This window comes from Balearica regulorum, chromosome Z (assembly GCF_011004875.1).
Source record: "Balearica regulorum gibbericeps isolate bBalReg1 chromosome Z, bBalReg1.pri, whole genome shotgun sequence".
In the NCBI taxonomy this organism is placed as follows: domain Eukaryota; kingdom Metazoa; phylum Chordata; class Aves; order Gruiformes; family Gruidae; genus Balearica; species Balearica regulorum.
The window spans coordinates 42,486,494-42,509,067 of NC_046220.1; the positions used below are offsets into that span (position 1 = coordinate 42,486,494).

Sequence of the window (22,574 nt, forward strand, 5' to 3'; positions counted from 1 at the left end):
AACATGGAGGTATTTCCTGTAGCAAAGCCTGATGACATACAGTGAATTCTGTGCATACAGAGCAACTGCCTGTTAAAGGTAACAAGCAAAACGTTAAAGAGTCTGCATTGCCCTTCCTTTGTTCTGTAATCTTGCTGTAAGAGAGCACCAAGTTAAGAGACTGAATATATTCATGTACTTCACATTTTTTGCAGTCATGGGTACAGTGTGCATTTCATAAGTCTTTATACTAGTTTTCCCTGATGCTTTGCTCCACTGGCTTTCATTGGGTTGAAGAGGAGGGGAAAAGAAGCTTTTGTCTCCTATGAATCAAACCATCCCCTTCTGTGAATCAGACTGAGTACTAGATGCCCACAAGTGCAGCTTTATTTATCGTCATCCTACAGCTTGCACAACTTAAACAAAAACACACACCAAGAACCTCAATAATTCAAGTGTATCAGGATGCAGAAATGCTTAGCTTGCACAGTATTAAATGGCTCGTTAGTTTACTTAAAAGTAACAACCTAAAACCTAATTCCAAATACACTCTTATCAGAGGCAATGAGGTTTGTCACAGATAAGGTTAGATAAAGCTCATTTCATCACAGAATCTGAGATACAAAGCAAACAGTGCTGGCTGCTTTTGGCTCGACTGTGTTCAAAACAGGCTTTGATCTATGGCCTTCTTAGCCTGATTAGCCAGTTAGTTAACATGCCATGCAAAACTCCAAGTCCAGCTCAGCACTGACGCAGCTTCTAAGGATCTGCAAGCAGAAAGCAGCACCAGGAATGATGGGCAGCTTGTGACCATAGAGGTTTTATACCCACACTGGTAAACTAATTTTCTTACTATAACAGCATGGCGATCTAGGAAAGATTTAAACCCAGGATTGCTATCTTTCCTTAGACTGCATTTCCATTTAAATAATTGCTTTTCTTTCTTAAAAAATCGAAACTTCTGGCACTGAGATGTTTCTGCAGCAGCTTTGTTCTTAGCACTTCTCTGAGTTCATCTTGTCTTTCTGAGGAGGATACCTAAAAAAGCCCTCTGTAATAGAAGAGAAATTCAGGGGACTACTCTGACACAAATTTTCTGCAGTCTGCTCCTGTATTTCTTTATCATAGGGCAGATAATAGTTTCTCAGCCATTAAAATGTCTCCCAGCAAAGCCTTTGGCTGCAGTTGTGGAAGAATCAGTTTCAGGAAGACAGCTCTTGAGATGGTTTAGCTAAGAAATACTGTGGATATTAACACGTATGCTTGCATACAGTGTACCCTGTCCTGGTAGAGAAAGGTCAGAGAAAGTGTAACAAAATGTTTCTTAAAAGCTTTTATGGACATTTGGTTGGGACAACTGGTCTGATGAGGCCAAGAACTCACTGTGGGTGGGCACAGCCATTTATATATGATGAAAAATAAATAATCGTATGCTCAGGCAGAGAGCCTGTACCAAGACTAGACCAAAACAAATACAATTCAAAGATTTCTCTGTACGCTTTCTCTCCATTATTAAGAAAAACACTTGATGTTTTCCTGTGCTCTACGTATTTCTGTGTACATTATTCTGTCAATAAACACAAGCTGCAAAGTTGAAATGGCAAAGCTGTCTTCTGTGGGAGCAGTGCACACCTGGGTGCTTTGTTCTATCTTGAAACCATCCTGTCTTGCAGTCAAGACAATTTACCAGTCCAAGATAAATCTTTTACCAGTTTGTTTAATGTCGCCATTTACCACAGTCCTATTTCAGATGCTGAGGCCAAACTCAAAACATACAGAGATCAACAGGCTGGAAAGACTCATGTTGATTAAAATGGGAAATCAATTCTGGATTGGGCCTCTAGAGGAAAGTTATCACTACAAAGAAAAGTTGAAATTCCTCTCTTCTGCATTTCTGAAAGACATACTTTATTTTGCACTGTGTTTATTCCTCAGCGTGGTACAATTTCAGAGTTCTCTAAAGTGCTGCCATTAAAAGAGGCAAAAAACTGTAACCTTAAAGTGCAATAGAACATTGTGATAAAAGTGTGAAACCAATTCCAGTGAGGAAACGTGCTACAACAGAATGCATAATGCGAAAGACTTTAATCAGTTAGGGAATAGTCACCTTCTAGTAAAATAAGGATTGTTGCAAACAGCTGAATTCAGATTAACTTTCAGAAGGATTCACTGCATCTGCACGGAATGCAAAAGGCTTGTGCCTTCCTCTCCAAATGCAGAAGTTAAGACAAAAAGGAAATACATTTTCCAAGAAGGACCGTGTGAATATGAGACTCAAGTCTGTGCTCCTATACCACATCTTCAGGATGAGAACTGTGATTTACTGTGTCTTGAAACCACACCTCACTGAAAACCCGCACCTGATGTCTCCCCTCAGGGTTAGGCACAAGACTAACAGGATCCTTCCCACAACGTTGAGCTGAGCTCAGAGCTTTTGGGCTTCACGTCTGATGCCTGTTGGGGCTGGCTGTGGCAACTGAAGGGTTCCAGCCTGTGAATCCAGCCTCCCCAGTGGTGGCCAGAGAACTGATGGAACTTTAAGTCAAAGGCAGTTCACACCTTTGCCATGGTGTCAGCCATGGGCTGCAGGAGCTGCAGAATAGTGAACTTGCCTCTGACCTTCCCCTGCTGCAGAGGGGTGGGCAGCAGTCCCTTCTCCAAGCACACTGAGAATGCAGTGGGGGTTCAAGTGCCCTCAGGCCAGTACCAAGGCTCACCCCAATCATTACATTGCGTGCAGGACACTAACGCACCTCTGGTGATGCTAACACTGTTTCATGTCACTGCCTGCCAGGACAGATGAGCATCAGCTCTCTGCTGCAATGGCTGGGGGTGCCCAGCCACAGGAGGGTATAAATATGTTGCTGTTAATGCCAGGGAAGCTTCTACATACCATACAGGGAGTATATGCTGGCCTATTAGACAGGATTTGTATTTAAAAAATGACATCAATCTTTATGTCACAGAGCATAAACCAGTATCTATGTGTTGGAAGACCTGGAAGAAATAGACTCGTTAAGGTTTATTAGATACATATTTGACGAACAGTTTCTAATAGGTACAGTACCAGCCATTTTTAGGTACCAGAAAAGTTACTACTGAGATCCACCGCAGCAATTTGTCCATTCCCAAACTGAGCAGATAGAGTATGCAAAATGAGGTGAGAATTTACCATCAACACAGACAAGAACAGCATTGCTGGACAATGCTAACACAAATCATCTTACTCTCACCTGATGATACAGCACCTTTGTGCACTCCCCGTTGCACAAATGAACTTCACGGACCAAAGCATCACAAGCACATGACAACACAGACAGTCCTGGAAAGAGCAACCCTGTGTAATGGGGTACTTCCACTTCTAAGTCAGAGGATCAAGAATGAGCCCATAAGTTTTTGCCTTGCACTTTACCACCCAAGAAGTTGCTTTTCAAGCTTTCCCACACAGTGCTGGTCAATGCATTTTGTCTGGAGACAATCCCATTGCTATTCCAGTCTCCACAGCCTCGTGAGTGCAGACTAGCAAATACTGCGAACCAGTTGCTTTTCTTCTGATGAGAATAAAGCAGGGACAAGACAAATCATGTCCTACTGCGCAAGGGTTGGAGCAAATCAGTCATGTACTGTTCTTTCCTTGCCAAAGGCTGAGACTGGGGTTCTTTTGTTTCCTCTCCATTTGTTTCTCCCTTTTTCTGTTCCTTCCTACTCTGTGTGGGACATGTTCCCCTTGATGGGTATTGTTTTCAGCTATTTCTTTTCTTTTTGTTAAGGCAGCCACAGGCCTTCCAAGCTTTAGGCACCAAAAAAATGAGAGGACATCCTTGAAAGATGCCTAAGAAACCAAATCTAAACAAATCCTAAGCAACACTCAGAAATGAGAGGAGCTGTGTGGGAATAGCTTCAGTTCAGAAAGTTTCTAACTGAAACTGTAGCTCAAAGAAGTATTCATAACGGCAGTTGAAAATTCTGTCAGATCTGTATTTCCCTCAAAATGATATAAATTGACGATTGTTTGAAGTTAGGTATGGCTTCTCACTATCCAGTCTTGGGAATAAACCACCATGTGATCAAGACAACCACCTCGTTTTCCATTCTTTCTTTCCAGTGCTGTGGGAAACAACCAAGGTGACAGGAGGGAAGAGGGGAAGGAAGTACCTCTGTGAAGACAGCTTTGCTTCCCATCTCCTTAACTCTGACTCCAAACCTCCAATACAACTCAGTGCAACTCAAGTGATCCTCTTGCAGACTGAAGCCTTTTCCTGCACCCTGTGACCTGTACAATTACTGACTTTCAACAGAGTTTCCAGCAACTAATTTTCAAAGGCATTTAGGTTGCTAAAGGCAAAGCAATCATTTACTGGAATTGTCCAAAGTACTAAGCTGACTAACACTCTGATTTCTATTAACCAGACTTTACATTTCCAAGCTGTTCAGGAGCTTTTTAGAAAACCAGTTAGTTGTTGATTTAGCATCTGAATGCCTTTGAGATGCTCCTTTCATGTGCCTGGCTGACATCTGAGAATGGAATTTAGATTCCCCAAATGCAGAAATTTAAAAAAAAAATCTCTAGAGAGATTATTAGTTATACAGAGATACGCTGCAATTTAGAGAAACAGGCGATAATTGGTATGCATACACCACATATTTTTTCTAAATGCAAACAATACTGCCATGCAATATGTTTTCCATTTAAATGTTTAATTGCCCCCAAAAGCTAATAAGCAAGTAGCTAGCCAGAGGTATCGCACAACTTTTCATCAACAGAATTTTAACAATTTCAGACCTTGTTGCAGGGTCTTAACTTAGGTTATTTGAAACTTTTTTCCCCTGCAGGGGTTTAATACTTCAATCACAGTGACTCCCCCACAATCTGCAAATAATAGTCTTCAATTATTATGGGCATTGATGGGCCAGAGATAAGACCAAGTGAGTGTTCACCTCATACCAGATCTGTATGCCTCATGACTTAATCCACATACTGGCCTTTGAAGAGCGATAACCTGTTCTCTGTGGAATGTCCTGCCCAAACTCAGACTGAGAAATTCATACCAACCATCACAGTCCAGGAACTACCAAGCTCAAGGGCTGCCTGTTTCTCCTTGCACTCCTCAGTTCCATTAAGCACAGGTCCCTTCCGCATCCTTGGCAGAGAGAGCAGCTGGTACTGAAAGGTGCTCTCACTTCTGTCCAACAAACCAAAAGAAAACTAGCTTAAGGGAAAGAGAGAAACAGAGGGCTCTAAAAGATGATCATAAAGATAGGTTTCAGCAGTTAGGTTTTTATTTGTGTTAATTAATGACAGAAGTGTGCTCCTGGAATTGTCTACCTGTGTAATCATATTTTTTAAATGAGTCAAAAATGCTGAGCTCAGGTATTGTAAAGAATGTATGTCTAAACTAAAACACCTATATTAATTAAACACCTTCCAGTAAGAAAAAAACAGTCTTATCATTTTTCCCCAAGTGCTGTTGTGGAAAATGAGAAGCCTGTTGAGAGGTTTAATTAACAAGTTAATGCTGAAAAAAAATATTTGAAGAATATTACAGAATATTACCAGCTGTATTCGTTACTTTTATCTCTGACATTTTAAACAGCTGTCAGGTTCCACTTGCTGCTGGCCAACCCCATGCCCATAACACACATGCAGCTAAACCTGACACAGTTTGGAGTTCCCCAGAAAATCCCTGCCAAGACCAAATCAAATGTACTTGGACCTTATGAACCTTGGTGGCATTTTTGCTGGGAAAGGTTTCTCAAGACAGAATGATAATCGAGCTGCACAGACCACAGAATAAAAAAGGTTTGGAAGATTAGCCACCCCAGAGCAGCTGACAAGCAGTCCTGCTTGCAGGGGCAGGAGCGTGAGCTTTCCGCATCCCAGCCGCATGGATCCACCACCAGTGGGATGCAGTGAGGAAAGGACCTCTCTCATAGAATCTGATAGCCAGAGTACAAATGATGCAGGAAAGGGAGGGACAGAGCAAGTGAACTCCTGTTGGGTGCATGGCCTGCCATGCAAGCCAATACACCCTCATTCATACACAGAAACACATAAATAGGAGAGACATGCATATATTCAGTGGGCTGTGGACTCTTCTGCAGTTCTGATGGCTCCAGGCGTAACATAACCCATTGCTATGCGGGGCCTCCCTGCACTGGGCAGATCTGCAAACTTGCAAAGGCAACTGCATGGTCTTCTCCACTTCTCCACAAGTGCTAAGCCGCTCTCAAAAGTCACGGTCTCAAAGTACTGATAACCTTAATTCCTCAGAGACATCTGCCTGCAAGAACTGTGAAGATGTTATACACAGCTGAAAAGCAACATGGCTCACACTACAACCACAATAAATACTACCCTGTCTTAACTGATGCTTATTGTGGACAACGGTATTCCTGATAATTTTCTGCCAAAATTCATATTTGGGTGAGCTTGTGCTCACGGCTAACTGCATTTTACACACTCTTGTTTCTTAATAATGATGCCCTTGCTTGGTGATGAACTGAAGAAAATTACAAGTAGGGTTTATGAAATAATTTTGTCTACAAAGTTATTTGATTTTCTTCTGATTTTCTCATACTTCAGTATTTGTTAGACTTCAAATTTCTTATTTTACTCTTATTTATACTACCTTGCTTCCCTGGGATTTGTATTTCTTATTTAGCCAAAACTCTCACTGACACAAAGGAATAAATCTAAGGCCCAATCCTGCTCCCCTGCTTAGGCTCACGATAACAAGGTTTTCACAATGGATTACTTTTTTTTCCCATTCAGCTTAAATATAAGTACTACCCATTTAACCTCTGTCACGTTATTTTCCCATTACACTTTTACATACATATGCAGGTTTCTGTATATAAAATCAACATCCATAGAACTTAGTATGCAGCACAGAGTCTGAAAGGCATAATTTAATCATTACAATATAAAGGGTGCTATTTGTCATTTACATATTACTGATTTAGCTACATATTTTGGTGTTAAAATAGTGTACGTATTTCTGATACAGATGTATTGTCAAATGACAAACTGAATATAGTGATGCCACTGAGATTACACCTACTAAAAATGCGCCATGTTGGGGTTTTTTGAGCTTGACTAACACCCTAATTACAGAGAATGCTTGCACATGTGTTTAACTTCATCTTTCATAGAGTCCTTAAGTGTGCTCTTCACACAAAGCCCATGTAGGGCTTGATGTTGACAGTGAATTTTAGTGCTCTGCTGAAGAAGAAGTGTGCTTATCTGAAGTTTACCTGACAAATTTACACAAGAAGGTACATGGTCTACCTGAATTTTGACACTGAACACTTTCCTGAGAGTGTATGTGTCACACTGTCTTGCCTCATACTGTCTCTGTAGTTGAAATGCATATTTTGGATCTTCATTGCTCACATCTCCTTATAACATCCACTATTTAGGCCAGAACTATGTTTCACATGCTGTATTTCCAGGTGATAAAACACTCATGCTTTTCATAAATTAAAGATCAGGGTCCAAGCTGTTCTTGCAGTTTCATTTCCAGCATTTGGACTCTTAGAGCAAGTAGTTTACCAAATAATTCAGGTCACAGAACAACATTCTGTGTGATGAAATGCAAATATTTTGCTGAAAGCATGATTTCTTGCCTTTTTTATTAAATGTAAATGGACTTCATGGACAGATCAAGACTGCAATACAAGTAACTTCTGGGGACAAAAGTGATTCGTTAGGTTTACCTTTACACTAAATGTGGAAATAAATATTCCTTTTTTCCCAATTCTGAATTTTTAAGGATGTAGAAACCCACGCTTTTCAAGTTAAAGGCTTCTGCCTTTGGAAGAATTTCTTCCATCTGGTTGGAAAACAAAAAAAAAACCAAGAAAAAAAGCAGGTCTGCTGAGTCTCAGAGTGAGCAGCAGGAGTTAAAAAATCTAATTTCTCATTAATTTATTTATTCCCTGTTACATTTTATTTGTTGGGCAAAGGAAATACGTATTTTTATTGGGAAAAATATCTGAGACTCAATATGCTATGGTCTGGAAGACAAATCTCTCACTCAGTTAACAACAGTCAAATGCAACTGATGAAATATACCACAGATGTATATGGCTGACACTTCTGACATATGTATGACTTGATGAACAATTGCAAAGATACCTATTTGAAATGGTAACTGCAATCAGGGATTAAAACATGCAATCAAACTACAGAAAGTATTTAGTCAAGATGATACAATATACTTCCATATAACTTTTTATCTTTATTTAGCCAATATCTCTCTTACACGTTTACCTAGCCAATAAAATATCTCCAGCATAAAGCAAACAATGGGATCAGGACAAGCAGTAAATAAAATATATATATATATCCCTCCTTGTAATCTCAACCTCATTCATGTTTGTCTTTCAGCATCTAAAGCATTTTGGTTTTCAGCATCTGAAGAACCTGAAGAGAGTGCCCTGTTAAGCATCCCAGCCTCTGAATCCTGACTACCAATAAATGTCAAATGGCAAGTTCAGCTTGGACAGCGACGTTTTCCCTCCCAGTCTGGATTTCACTAAGATTGATCAGTTTTGCTCTCTGTGTTCTGGCTGTTGAGGTCATGGTGTCTTTTACAGGAAAATGAGCTGCTTAGAAATTTTCAGCTCTGCAAAGTTTGGGAGTTGATGGAAAATCTCCAGGCTTAGGGCTTAGCTGGCTAAGAAATCACTACAGCCTCCTTTCTTTTGTGGTCACTCAGATATAAAAGCTTTTCAAAAGAAATGGAAATGCTGATAGAGTGTTTCTCTTGGGAGAACTTTCTGTGCACAGGGACCAACTCAGTCTATTTTTTACCCTGTAATGTGTGTCAATTATTAGGCCTATTCCTCAAAACTGTAGGAGAGTGTAGGGTGACAGATAGAACCTGGAACATGCCATAATCTGCAGCTTTCGTATCACCAGGCTCTCACGTTCCCACTCTGCAGTGAGAGCCCATGCACCCAGCGAGGCAACACATGTGCTGAGGCCCAGCTCTGCTGTGGGGCTCCTGGGGTAAGGATGCCTGAGAAATACATGCTGAGTGACCACATCCCCTCATTCTGTTTGAACCCACCCTGGAAATACAACTACTTCTTTTTTCATATCAAATGGCCTGCTTTTAGTGATCCAAGGGTTGGAGAGAAGGTTGTCAGCTTAATCCAAAATGAAGAGAAACCAATCTGCCTTGCAGGGTGTGAGTGGTCAGAGACACAGAAACAACTGGGTATTGAACGACAAGCAGCTGCACCCTTCCACAGATGGCCTGGGAGAGGAAATGCAACTCAGTGGGTCCAGATATCTGGCTGCTCCCCTCCACTCTCTGCAGTGGCCACGCCAGGGCCATCTTCCAGGCTGGCAGAGTGGGGCAGCTCTGCACCCTCACATGCTGCTGCCATGCTCAAATGCTCCCAAATCACGAAACTGAGTTTAAAAAGAACCACAATGTAATAAACAGAAGAAAAGAAATACAAATCCAGATCTTTTTTTTCTGTTTCTTCAGCCTTCTGGGGTCTTGCTCACATTCGCAAGCTTTTCTTCACATTTTTTTAATTCTAAAATGAAATCTTGACATCGTCACCAGATTCTAGGACCCATGGCTTTACAGATTAAAGTCCAGTACTGTGGGAGTCTTGACAAAATGGTAAGAATAACACTCCTAATTCTTGTCTCCCTTATAAGTCATTCAAGAAGGTGGTGGACTGAAGCAGAGCATTTCTACAATGTTCCCGCCTAACAGGGACAACCAAAGTCTGGCTCTGTATATATTAAAAAGAAATCTATAGTTAAAGAACAAGGAAAGTCATAAAAAGGCTGAGAGCACTTTAACTAAATGGTGTAACAATCCCTAAAGTGTAAATGAAAATCCCTAAGCATAAATTGAAAAGTTCAAAATGGGATAGTAGAGGGATGTTCTCAAAACCTCTGCCTTTAAAATTAGCATCACACATGCAATTAACAATTTCACTGTGCAACTGGAGTAATAAACTTTAAATTCATTTTTTCAGATCAGCAAAATAAATACAAATTAATTTACAAAAATTATTTCTACTAACATGTAATCAGCTGCAGACTTTCCCTAACAGAGGCCAACTGGAAGTACAGTAATTATTATCTATACTGAACATTCACACTCCTGTACTTGAAGGAACACAATCCCAAACTGCAGAAATATAGACCAAATATTAAGACTATCACATGAATACACCCAAATTTCCCATATGAAAGCCACAATCCACACCACATCAACTGAAATGCAATGGCTATATGCATGGCCAACCACTGAAAAAATGTCACTAAACCACGCACTGACTAATCAACAAGCCTGCCCAGTACGCTGTTTTCCATCACTGATAATATCTTTAGGGATGAAATTGAGTGAGTTGCAAGTATGCATTGGCTGAGAAGTGCCAACTGATGTTATTGCAGCTGCTTTTTATCCAACCTAGGGGACCTGAACCCCGGAGCTTGCAAACCTCTCCATGAAAGGGGAAAGCTCCAGCCTTCCTTTCAGTTGCATTCAAACAAGCAAGCTAACTTTGTGGGGCAGAAGTGGGGGTTACTGGGGTGAGATTCAGAGAACAATTTGATTCCCAAAATCCCAAAACCACCTGCAAGCAGCTGCTTGCAGAACCCAAGTTCTGCCCTGAGAGTCTCAACCTGGGCACTTCCACTGATGTTTTATGCATCCCCTCTCCTCAGGTTTTGTTTTTCATATTACTACCAACACACCAATGTTATTTACTGACTGTGTTTACACCATTAATCATGGAAATGTAATAGTAATGGTCTGATATATTCCAAGCCCTGGGCTGCAAGCTAAGTGATGAATGAAGAAAGTCCATAGCCATTCATTGGGAAAATAGCTTTGTTTCTTCTATCCTGTTTCAACAGGTCTGATAGGCTTGGTTGGCAACTTTAGTAAGTACAACTTCTGTGCAGAGACGTAGAAGACTAATTTTTGAAATACCATGGTATTAATAAAAATAGCAAATAGCTTAAGGACTGTGACAGCTCATAAGATTAGTGAAGGTAACCATCTAGCAATAGTTAGCATCTATGCCCACAAGATCTTATCATCCAATTGATTTCAGGGGACAAAAATCTTTGCAAGGTTTGCCACTCATGCAAGTTTTCTGCACCTCGTGATGTTACTTCACTACAAAGTTATGGCCCAATTTTCAACAGCAACAACTGCACTGTTGGTAATTCCCAGGCAAGAGCTTTTCAGGCTGATGCTAATACAGTACAACCTGGTTTATAATGACTTAAGTGCAAAGAGCATTGCACCATGTCCAGGCTGCAGACTCTTTCTCACATCTAAAATCAGAGTTGTAACTGTCAGCCAAGTACTGCCAAAGAGGAAATATCTTTTCATTTCACACAAAAAGGAACCAAAAAATCTGGTATGTGTCTGAAGCATGTCTGTGTACCACAGACTGAAAACTTTCAAAGTGGAACTATTCAAGAAACTGGAGTGGCAGATGAGCCCACTAGCCAGCAGCAACCAAGAGTATATGGCAGGGAAAGGAAAAGCCAGGAGTGCTAGGATAGGGTGTCAGACAGACAAGTGCTGAAGAAGCATCAGTGAGTTTGCTGGCAAGGAAAATGGGTAGTTAAAATGATGAACAGCTGGAGAGGGAAATATCAGTCAATCCCAGTTGGATGATGAAGAGTAATTTTCTACCGTTATGTCAATTAAAGGTACAGATGAGCACTTGTGCTGCAACCTGGGACAGAAATTCAGTCCTTCTGAGTGATGAATGGAACCCAGCCCCTCAAATGGATGGGTCTTCAGTCTTCATCAGTTTGCTTTTCCCACCTTGAAAGCTGTGTCTCAAGAGGAGGAAAGTGCTATAACTTTTAGCCTGAGATTGACTCTTTAGGAGCCATCACTCTTTGGGATTTAGTTATTCAGTAGCAAAAGTACCAATTTATTGATACAGTGATGGAATTTCAAACTAAATTGATCACAATTAACTTTCTAATTTTCTTTTAAACACATACACTTCTAATACTTTGCAATGAAGCTTGAAACACTGTAGTCAGAAATGGTTATATGTAGACCAGTCAAAATATGGCTTAAGTTGATAACAAAAGAGAAACTCCACTTGCTACTCACAGCAGACATACTCCTTCAATTTCTGTGAAAACCACAATATGATTTGCGTACAGTTTCACCTAGCTTGAAGTCTCACCTCCTTCCACTGACCAACATATGCTAAATACATAAGAATCTTTTCCAGCGTGACTGTCAGTGATTGTTCTGTTTAATGCTAGCAGAAAACAGTACTTAGACCAGATAGGAAATAAACATAAATGTTAATTATCTTGCTGGAGATGAGAAACCAGATGACATCTGGAGCTGGCATTATTGTAAACAGGAAAAAGGTATGAGAGCTACTTAGCTTAGAGGTTTATAAATACCAGATATACACATCAGGAGGAGGTTGGCAGGTTAAGAAAGGGCAAGTGTAGCTCTGCAATAATAAGCGAGTGAGAGAGACAGAAAGAGAGGGTATGTGAAATTATTTATGGGAAGAACATTTTTCATTTTTGTCTGAGAAAATTTTAATTATGCTCTTTATTGGACAGCTGCTCAATGTGGTAGGAGAAATCTGCCTTGGTTTATACACTGCCACAGTTTACCTGATTCTCCTTGCTAAAGCACTAAAAACACAAAGACTGGGACCACCATGGCAGTGTGGCAGAATGCAGAGCATCAGCTCCACAACCCTCCCCCGAGCACCACAGCAAAGTCTTAAGCCGCATCTTGCAAGCATTTATGCACAAACTGAACTTTATGTACTGTGATTAATTTTCCTCACATCATGTGGGTTTCATTGCAGTACACAAAACCAAACAAACACAGACTTATGTATTTTTAGGATCAGGACCTACTTAGCACTAGTCAGCTGTGATTTAATGCATCTGTACTTAATGTGCAACTTACTAAATGTGAGAGAATTGTGTGTTTTGGTACAGTTTGGGTTTTTCCCCAGAACAGCATGTATGTTGTTTCATCATTAATGCTGAAAGTTAAATACTCTGTAGTCACTGATGTTTATTTAAACAATTACAATGCTGTCTAATGCAGCTGGGAATGGAGGTACAGTAGCCCCGTATTTAAAAGCATGGCCTTTTATATAACATTAGAGAGCTCTAGTGGGCATGTTGCCCATTTCTGATTCCCTAGCGGCTTCTATTCTTCACAGGAATTAATGTTCTAATCAAAATGCATCTGTATAACATTTTCCTTGTGCTGATCAAGTATCAGCAATTCGGTGATTACCTTACGCATCCCACTGCATATGCCAGGCCAGATTATTTAAATATCCTCTGGTAGAAGAGATAAAGGGGCATTTCTAGTCACAAAATAGCATGACACAAAAAAGCTATGGTAAGAGTGAACATCAACGACGTACAATGAAAAGGCAGAAAAAAAGACCACCTGTTGCATTGCAGGAACATCCTTCTGTGGATTGTGCTTAGTGCACTAATCTAGATGTAAATGAGCATTAATATTCACTACTTAGGTAGTCCAGGCATCAGTCTTTGCAACCTTAGAAGTTATGTGTATGCATATGCATACGCATGCATGCCCTCATGCACAGGCCAAGAAAGATTCCTATTATGACATTTAAGCTTTATAAAGTTGGAAGCAAAGGTTTCTGACCTTGGCAGTAAGCACCTAGACTACAGTTTGTGCTACGAAGCAATATTGTTCAGGTAGGATACAGATAGGATGTAGCGTCCCTTAGTTGCAAGCCCAACGCTCACCAGCTAGACTGGGAATCTCTGGAGTGAGTTTGCAGAGAAACAGTTCAGACTTCCAGTGACACTTCAGATATGTACATTCAGACCAAAAAAAACAGGAAAAAAGAGGCAGGAACAACCTTCTCTGAAACACTTGAAGACCTTAACGTACTGATGAAAAATAGTAAGCAGTGCAGTTACTATTAATCACAATATCCTTTAGGTATTTTTTCAGTTACCTGCTGCAATGCTAATCATTGGTTCAAAAATCAACGTTTTGCACATCCAATTCTAAAACTTTTACTAGGTTTGAAGAGTAGTAGCTGAAGTTAGGGATACAGTTTTTTAACTATTCATAGTTAATTATGTTTATCTCTTCATATTTTTTCACATTTCACCTGCTTCTAACTGAACATGAAAGAATTTATATGTGACATTTATTGTCCATCATGCAATCTTCTGCTCTACTTTTAAATATTCAACATCTTCTCTGGCTATAGAGCTTGAATTATACAATGACATTAAAAGAATTGAAGTTTTAACTCTTATCATTCTTATCACTTTACAAATATTGAGATTTCAAAGCTAGGTTATGTTCATTGCCAATAATACAATCAATTTAAAAGCAGTGCATATGTGACAATACTGACTCCTGCTTCTGACCCAGGATTTGTTTTCTCCCAAGAACACATTCAAGCACAGGACTGGCCAAAGACCACTGAAATCAATGGAAAAGCTACCAATGACTTTGATGGAACATGGATTCGGCTTTGAGTGTAACACTACTCATCACAAGAGCTGAACTTGGCTTTGACAGACGTAAAGCGGTTCATCCCATGTACCTTTAACAAATTGCATACATTTTAACCCCACCCTTCCACCCCCAGGAATTTAGAGCATTTTGTTCTGCTAGCTCTGTTAAGGAGCCCCAGCACTTGCACAGGTAAAATGAGTGACTGAAACACATACAATTGTTTGTACTTACAGGTGTCTGTCTTGAGCTGATTGTTGGTAATTCCAAAATACTGGGGATTTTCAATGACAGGAATCTTTGTCATCCCAATGATGACTGTGTCAGGACCCCCCTCAGAAGAAGACGGAGTGTTACTGCCATTTGAGATGTGGTGGAGGGGACTGGCTGAATCATCGTCATTGCTGATAACTGAAGAAGGACCTGGAGTTAGAAACAAAGATTTTCCTTTAACTCAGCACATGGTTGCCTACCCTCAGACAATTGCTTTTTTTTTTTGACCAGCTTGTCCTTCATCCCCATAGTCAACAGCTCTCTTCATGTGCCTTGTTGACCTTACCTCAGAAAGTTTGTGTATCTAGGTGCAAATGGAGAACAGTGGGTTTTTTCCATTAGGAGTTGGAATGTGAAGTAAATTTTTGTACCTAGACTAAGTATATCAGGGTCCAGCATAGTCTGTCACTGGGAAAGATCTCTAAACTTGTTGAACTCCTTCTGTCATTCTCAGAAATAAGCTATGAAATGCATTCATTAACTTTTTTATCTTATGCCCTATTTGGATCACACAGCAGTAATTGCCACAAATCTGGGGAATATCTGCTGTCCCTTTGAGGTGGGCATTATAACAAGAAAAAGACACAGAGGAAATGGGCTCATCCTGATGTGGGAAGCTGGTAATTTCTCAAAGACAGCATGGTTGAGAGCCAAAATTCAGGGGACAATCTGAACAGTCACAGAAGGTGTGGAGCAGACACTGAGAAGACTCATCGGAAAGACACATCCCACCTTACTGCAAAATCTGGGATCACTGCAGAGGGGCTCATCCAGCCCAGAGGAACATCCCACTAGCTTCCCCACCCATACCCGAGTCCAGTCACCTTCCAGAAAGAGGTGTATTTTGATCAGTAATTCAGTGACAGTTCTTGTTTTGTTTTCACGCTGTACTTTATATTTTTAATGAAAGTGCCACAGAGATAAAACCTTGTAAATGGGTAAAAAATCTCCCTGTTTAGCACAGTATCCCACCTCTGTGAGCTCCAAGGGCCTTTGATGTAACAGGAAGATCAGTGCAGGTAACATCTGAACTCTTACCATCTAACCCTTCCATTTAAATTCCACATTACATCTTCCAGTCTACATCTAGTATTCAAAGAAAAACAGAATCATCATTTAACAGCGACAACATTTTGCCTAATATGCCCACTGAAAAACCAGCAGAGATCACACACATCACATTTCACTTCCATCTCCATCCATGTTAACCAGGGATTTTGGGGTGGTGTTCACATCTTCCAATTGTAACAATCAGAGGATGATGCTAGAAACAGATGTAAAAATTCACCCTCTGAAGTTCCTATCCTGGAACAGCATCCTCAGATGACACCTGCCTTTAGCCTGTGGGCAGCAGTGACAGGTGGGGTGAATGTACTCCTGAGGAAGGAGGCAGCAGAGAGGACTTTGAGGACAATGAAAAGCTACGTTTACTCCAAGTTGTTAGTCACCCCAATGCAAAATGCTGAAGCCCCAGATTGAGTTTTAGGTTGGACAGAAGGAACAATGCAAAGGCAAGACAGAGCTGAGTAACCTGCCACATAGATGGCATCTGTGTCTGCAGGAGAGATGGGGCCAGCAGAGAGACAGAGAATGGGGACCAGCAGGAGGTCCTGTAGACACATCACTGAGGATGTGAGAGAAGTTGGGCAGGATCCACCAAAGCACACACAAAATTAAGGAACAAGATGAGAACAAGGACAGTCCCAGACACAGCAGCCAAGAAAGGGCAGCTTTAAAGAAGAGAAACTCTTACTCTTTTGTGGCTCACTGTATGGCTAGCAAAACCACTTTATCATTACATGGCGTGGCTCATAGGAATAAATCTTAAATAATTTGGCATGTGGCTATTCAACCCTACATTTAGTGACTCAAGTGTACTCCCACCCCTGTCCTGCTTTCCTCTCTCCTCAGTTGGTTTAATGGTGCATGGGGGAAATGTTCTCATAGTTTGAAAAAGTACTTCCCCCCATAGCCTGAAACATTAGAGGTAATTTTTCAAATACCTTGCACTTCACTGGAAAGTCACTGTTGACAAATGTAACTGAAGCCTAGATCTCTGCAATTTATCAAGTGAAATACTAATACCAAGGCTGGTTTTGTCATTACTGATCACTGAGATCCTCAAAAGATTGATTCTACTAGGAAAGCTGCCAGGATTAAGAGGTTTTGGTGAAGATTTCTCTAATGAAGTGCAGAGCCTAACAAACTGCAGGAAAGGGTCCCTCAGATGGCATGCAAGATACGTGAAGTCACAACACATTTTTCAGGTGCATGACAGTTGTGTGCAGTAGCATTAGAGTACAAACCCATTTAAAACCATATTCAATTTTTTCTAGGCATCATCCTCACGTCTCTAAACTTTCTGAAAGTCAAGCTAATGGCTCCAAAAGGCAGGCCCACAAATACACATTTTCTTCGGAAAATAAAGTCCATTTATACTAATATAGCTTTAGTATGAGGGTCAAATCCCTTCTCTTACAGCAAATGGGCAAATTCTCTTGGCTCTGTAATTTAATAGAGGCATGTCTCTAAGTTCTTTTCAACCCTGCTGTTCTCTGCTGCACAGAAAGAGGCTCTTTTGTCATTGTCTGCTTCCACTACACATGTGGTGATGGCAAGGAAAAGTGACCATTACACATTTCTTGATGTTAAAGTGAGATAATGAACAGAAACTCATTCTATTCATCAAATCATTTCTCCACTAGAGCACTACTCTAAGACTCAATTTTTTATGGTGAACTATTTTTTTCAATCAGTATAAACCACAAAGTGCTGCAGGTGAAAAGCAGACAATTGTTCTATAAATCTCTTTACTCAGTTAGGCTAACTAGTGAAAACTAGTCTTCCCTGTGGTATGAAGCAGGCTCCAAGTATATTCAGCTTTCTGATGCAGGTGAGGAAAACCTGGAAAATGAGGTAATTTCCAAAGCAGTACCTAGCAGTACGAAACAGTTTAAGAAAAATTCAACTCTGGGAACTTTGTGCTGTGTCAGTGATCCCTCTCACTTATTAGCAAAATAATCAACTCAGGCAATGGTCTTTGGAAGTAGTTGTTTGATTCAAAAATCCTATTTCCTGTATATTTCTTCTCTAATTAAGACAATGAGAACTCACAGATGGAAATTTTTGTATATCAGAGGCAGTTGAGCTCACATCCTTCCAAACTTCCCCTTTTCTGGACCTTTTTGTCAACATGAGCAAACTGGTACATGAACTCTTTCCACACTTGCTTATTTGCCAGAATATGCACTTACCGTAAAGTTACATTTAATTGTTTGAATGCACTAAGTTACATTACAATTACAGGCAAGCACTGCAGCTGGCTATGACTGATATTCTAGTAATGCAAAACCATTTTCTGTGATGAAGGTGAGGCCACCACCTGTGCTGAACTCAAATTGAAGAGTAATTTCTTAAAGCACCTTTAAGTACGGTTTTGTCCAGATGAGATGGGGTCACCGAATTACTTGTCAAAGGCAGAATGAGTATGATAATTACTGTCAGTCACCTATTACTGATTTTGTTTTTTATAAGTCTGCTGATGGTTTCACACCTGAAATCTGAAAATTTTAGACAAAATGTCATTGGTGGGAGTGAAAATCATGGGTTGTCAATAGTCATTAGCTATTGCCAATAGCTGACTCACAGTCAGGTTGAACTGTTAAGAAAACTTCAGAGGCCTTCTCCACCTTCAAATGTGCTGCCCAACATCTTCACTTGATTTCATTTTTAGACCATATTTCTTATCTTAAGAAGATACAAGCTGGAGGCAGATATGAAATGGTAGCCTGCCTTGGAGAAGAAACATGAGAGCTATGCACTGCAGGACTGAATTTCTCCTCTCTTTGATGCTGAGCTAAAAACCTGTCCATTCTGCATCACCTGGGCCCTAGAAAAATCCCTTCTGTATACAAAAAACAGCAGCTCTCTGAAAAAGTGGTGACATATAAGAAAACCAATTATATTTGAAACTGACCAGCTATAATAAAACCAAAACACCTTCCACATTCCTAGGTTGTTAATGACCTGTGGCACATGGTAAGGGGAGAGGCAGAAACAGCAAACTTGTCTTACGGAAAACTGGAGATAATCAAACACTGCTGGGGTGGGGTCATGGTTTGCCTTCACTAGTGCCAGCACTCCCCTCTGAAATATAACCCACTTCTGAGCTACCTCTTGAACGGTGCATCTCTGCGCTGTCCTTAACCTTGGTGGTGCCAACAAATGTGAGTTTCCTTAGGTTTAGAAATAAAATTTAATAAAAGTATTTCCAAGGCATGCTGCTATTTCTGGCCAGAAGGAGTTTCATTATTATGAAACACAGCCTTTCCTGCTGCTCCTATCACCATCAGAGTTAATGCAGTTTTAATATGCATGCTATCAAGACTTATCTACACTGCTACTTGTTGAGGCTACGTTTTGCTTTGCTAATAGTTAGGTAGTATTCTACTTAGCAGTATTTCTGCTAATACTTAGGTAGTTGGCTGTGGCAACATATCTGACTGCCGGCTGCCACTGGAATAATCCACATGGCAAGGGGGTTGGAACTAGATGATCTTTAACGTCCCTTCCAACCCAAACCATTCTATGATTCTATGACCGACCTGTGTATCAAAGTACAGACAGAGTCGCAAAGTGAGTAATAGCATGACTCAGCTAATCAGGCTCAGACAAAAAAATAAAAAGGAGACACTCTCAAATGCAGAATCAGAAAGAACATATGGGTTCAGTTTGCACCTGGCATGGCCTTGCAAGCACATACACTCAGACTTTAGTTTAGATGGTCACAAACAAGCACTGTGTCTATCTACTTCTCCTTCCACCTACTGTGTCAAAGATAAAAGCAATTTACTCTGCATGTTTGGTCTCCAAGCTCTAACAAGATCTCTTGGAGGCTACAATATCCTGCATCCTCCTTGCAACACAGTTCTGTGCGTCACACATCACTCCAGTTACCCCTGAAGTCACTACCAATGGCTCAGGCACTCTGGGAAACAATAATTATTAAAAAACCAGCCAATTTTAGTTTTGCCATTATAGCTGTGGAGTTACAAGGATGCATCTGCTCAGTCAAGTGTTATGAGGCAGCTCAGGTAAAGAGGATTGTTTATAAAGATGATTTTGTGCTGTGATGCACAAACCGTGGCTCCTTCCATGAAAAATGACACTGACTGCTAGGAAGATTTCTCAGCTGACCTTGCACTAGCTTGGCTCTTCTTACTTCCTCTGGGAACAGGGGTCAGTCTGTGCTGGGACATGCTAATAGCACACCATCAAGTCAAAAACAGGACAGTGAGTACATGTCACATCAGTCAGCATCACCTCTGCTGAATTTCAAGGTCATACTGAATCTTCTCTCTTTTTCCTTTTGGGAGGGGTGTATTTTTTCACTAGTTAAATACCTTGTTCTGAAAAAGCAATTACACAAGATTTCTTTTCCCATGAGACTCCTGTATTTGCTGTAGATTCTAAATTCTTCTCTTCTGCATGATTAAAAGGTAAGTTTTATGCTTCAGCAAGAACAGACATTCAATTTTTCCTGTTATCAAGCTAGGATCCAGCTTTCTTACCAGAACAGACATCTTTTTAGCTTAACTCTTGAATCACTATCTTATCTTTCACTCCCTCTGAAAGACAGCTCATCAATCACAGCTTGGCACACTTTTTTCTGACTAAGGTGCTGTAAGCTTTACTTTGAATATTCCTTTGCATTCCTAACTTCAACAACTGTATGCAACTGTGATATCAAATCATGTTTATGCAATTATATTAGACTGTATAAGAGAGCCCAGCATAATAGAAAGTAATGCAATTATAGAAACATTATTTTATATTATTAGTCTCTTAAAATGCTGCATGCTGAATACAGGGAATTGAATTAAAAGGCATAAATAGAACACAAGGAAAAAAATTCAAAGACGGCTGAATAAGCTTGCCAAAGAAAAACCAGTTTAGTCTCACTTTGCTTGGTGGAGCTGTTCAAAGTAAAGTCAGAATCTTCTGCAAATCAAGAGTGGGCTTATCAAAATGATGGCCTTTGCTTTGCAGCTGCTGATGCTTTTAATGAGGGAAGTTCAAGGCAAGGTGCTCCTATGCTTTCTCAGCAGTTCGGCTGTGTAGAGCGATAGAATTTCTTGCCTCTCCCCTCCTTCTTGTCTCATATCCCCATCCCTGACAGCTCCTCAGAAACAAGCCATTAGTCTTAGCCTCAGTGAAGTCATCTCAATAGTCACTGTCACCCTCAGCTGTGAAACGAGTATTATGCGATTAATCCTCCTTTGTTTGTGGTGGAGAAAACACAAGAATAAGATCACCCCAAGCAACATTATACTCAAGTCCATCCTGCTGAAGCACACTGCTCTTCACAGCTCGAACAGTGAATGTCCTTCTATCCTGATGCAGCACACTGAGCCAAAAATCACACTGTAGACATTAAGTCTGTGACTCAGAAAACAGACTTGCCAGGCTTGGGTGTTTAGAGGATAAATAATTTCACATCTTCTGACAGGTATCATTAATCTGTTTAACTGATTTGCACCCACCAGTGCTTGTTTAAGCTTGTACTCAGTTGCTTCTTGATATATGAGATGAGAAAAACTTTCTGACACTACCCAAGTTGTTCAGTTCTCATCCAAGAGCATGCTCCTAGGAAGTCAGGGGAACCAGAACAGAGAGCTGGAGAACCCCCACACACCCAGCAGGCAAACGCCTCTGTTCCCTACCAGCGTGTACTTTTAACAGTCTCTGAATAACAGAAGAAAGGGGGCTCCTTGGAGGTCTCTTGCAGGAGTAAGTGGCTTAAAATAAAGGTTTAAACTCAAGAAACAGCCCTTAGGAGTCTGTACACTTACAACCATTACAAAGCAAAGGGGGAGCATTTGTTTGAAAATCATGATGAAGCCACACCACTTTGACGTAAGGTTTCATTTGGGTGATCAAGAATCCAAGATGGTTTGCTTTTGTTTTCATGTGAAAAATCAATGTTTTGTCTTTCGTTGTTTGTTGCAGCCTCACAAGACGACTAAATTGTGTTGTTATCACTGTATTGCTTTCATGCAGAGCAAATAAATTGCAGTGCCAGATGATTTCCTTTCCTATGTAGAATAATTTAAGTAATGCATACCTTTCAGTCTAATGAAATAATAGGTATGTTATTCAGCTTTACAGTACCAAATTTACAGTGTTGCTATGTGTCAAAAGGTCAGTCACACTGAACTAAATGCCTTTCCCCTAAAATGCATGTTTCTCTTGCTGGAAAACTTATTCCAAATGCCTAACTCCTGTAGAGAGCAAAAAACAGGCAAACTGGGTAATTTCCTCTGAAATGACTGCACACAGATTTTAGCCACTCAAGTATTTCATCAGGCCTTTTTGTTGTGGCTTTGAATCTAAGAGCCACAGCTGCATATTTGTTTGCTTTGGTTTAATTCTGGAGTGTGATTGTGAAAGAATCCCAGTCAGTTTCGTTCAGCTGCCTTTCTTCTCACAACCTCGCCTATATTCCCCTGTATGCATGCATTCACACATCCTTTTCCGCACAAGCCTAGAGCATTCCAGAGGTCATAGTTTCTGCAAGGGAGATTTCCAAATAGGGAGGAGTCCCTAGAATAGCCTAGGGGACGCCTTTATAACACTAGTCACTCCTGAAAAGCCATGCGACCTACAGGATGCAGGGATAAAGACACGGGTATCTAGGTCTGGGACAGACTGGCGAGGCAGTTCACCCAAGAAACCTCCTTTGCAGCACTGCAAAACCCTGTAGGAAAAAGGATGAGGTCTGTAATACGCGCTGGATTTGCCTGGACTGTCTGTGCAGGA

At 40.6% G+C, this 22,574-nt stretch overlaps 1 protein-coding gene across 2 annotated transcripts in view; it reads right to left on the reverse strand.

Moving 5' to 3' along the window:
- The window catches only part of NTRK2 (neurotrophic receptor tyrosine kinase 2), a 206,027-nt gene that overhangs the window by 73,446 nt on the left and 110,007 nt on the right, over nucleotides 1-22,574 (reverse strand). For both annotated transcript variants that reach the window (XM_075739975.1, XM_075739976.1), the window contains one exon: nucleotides 14,718-14,906. In XM_075739975.1, coding sequence (XP_075596090.1) covers nucleotides 14,718-14,906 — 189 coding nt within the window. The remainder of the gene's footprint in view (nucleotides 1-14,717; nucleotides 14,907-22,574) is intronic.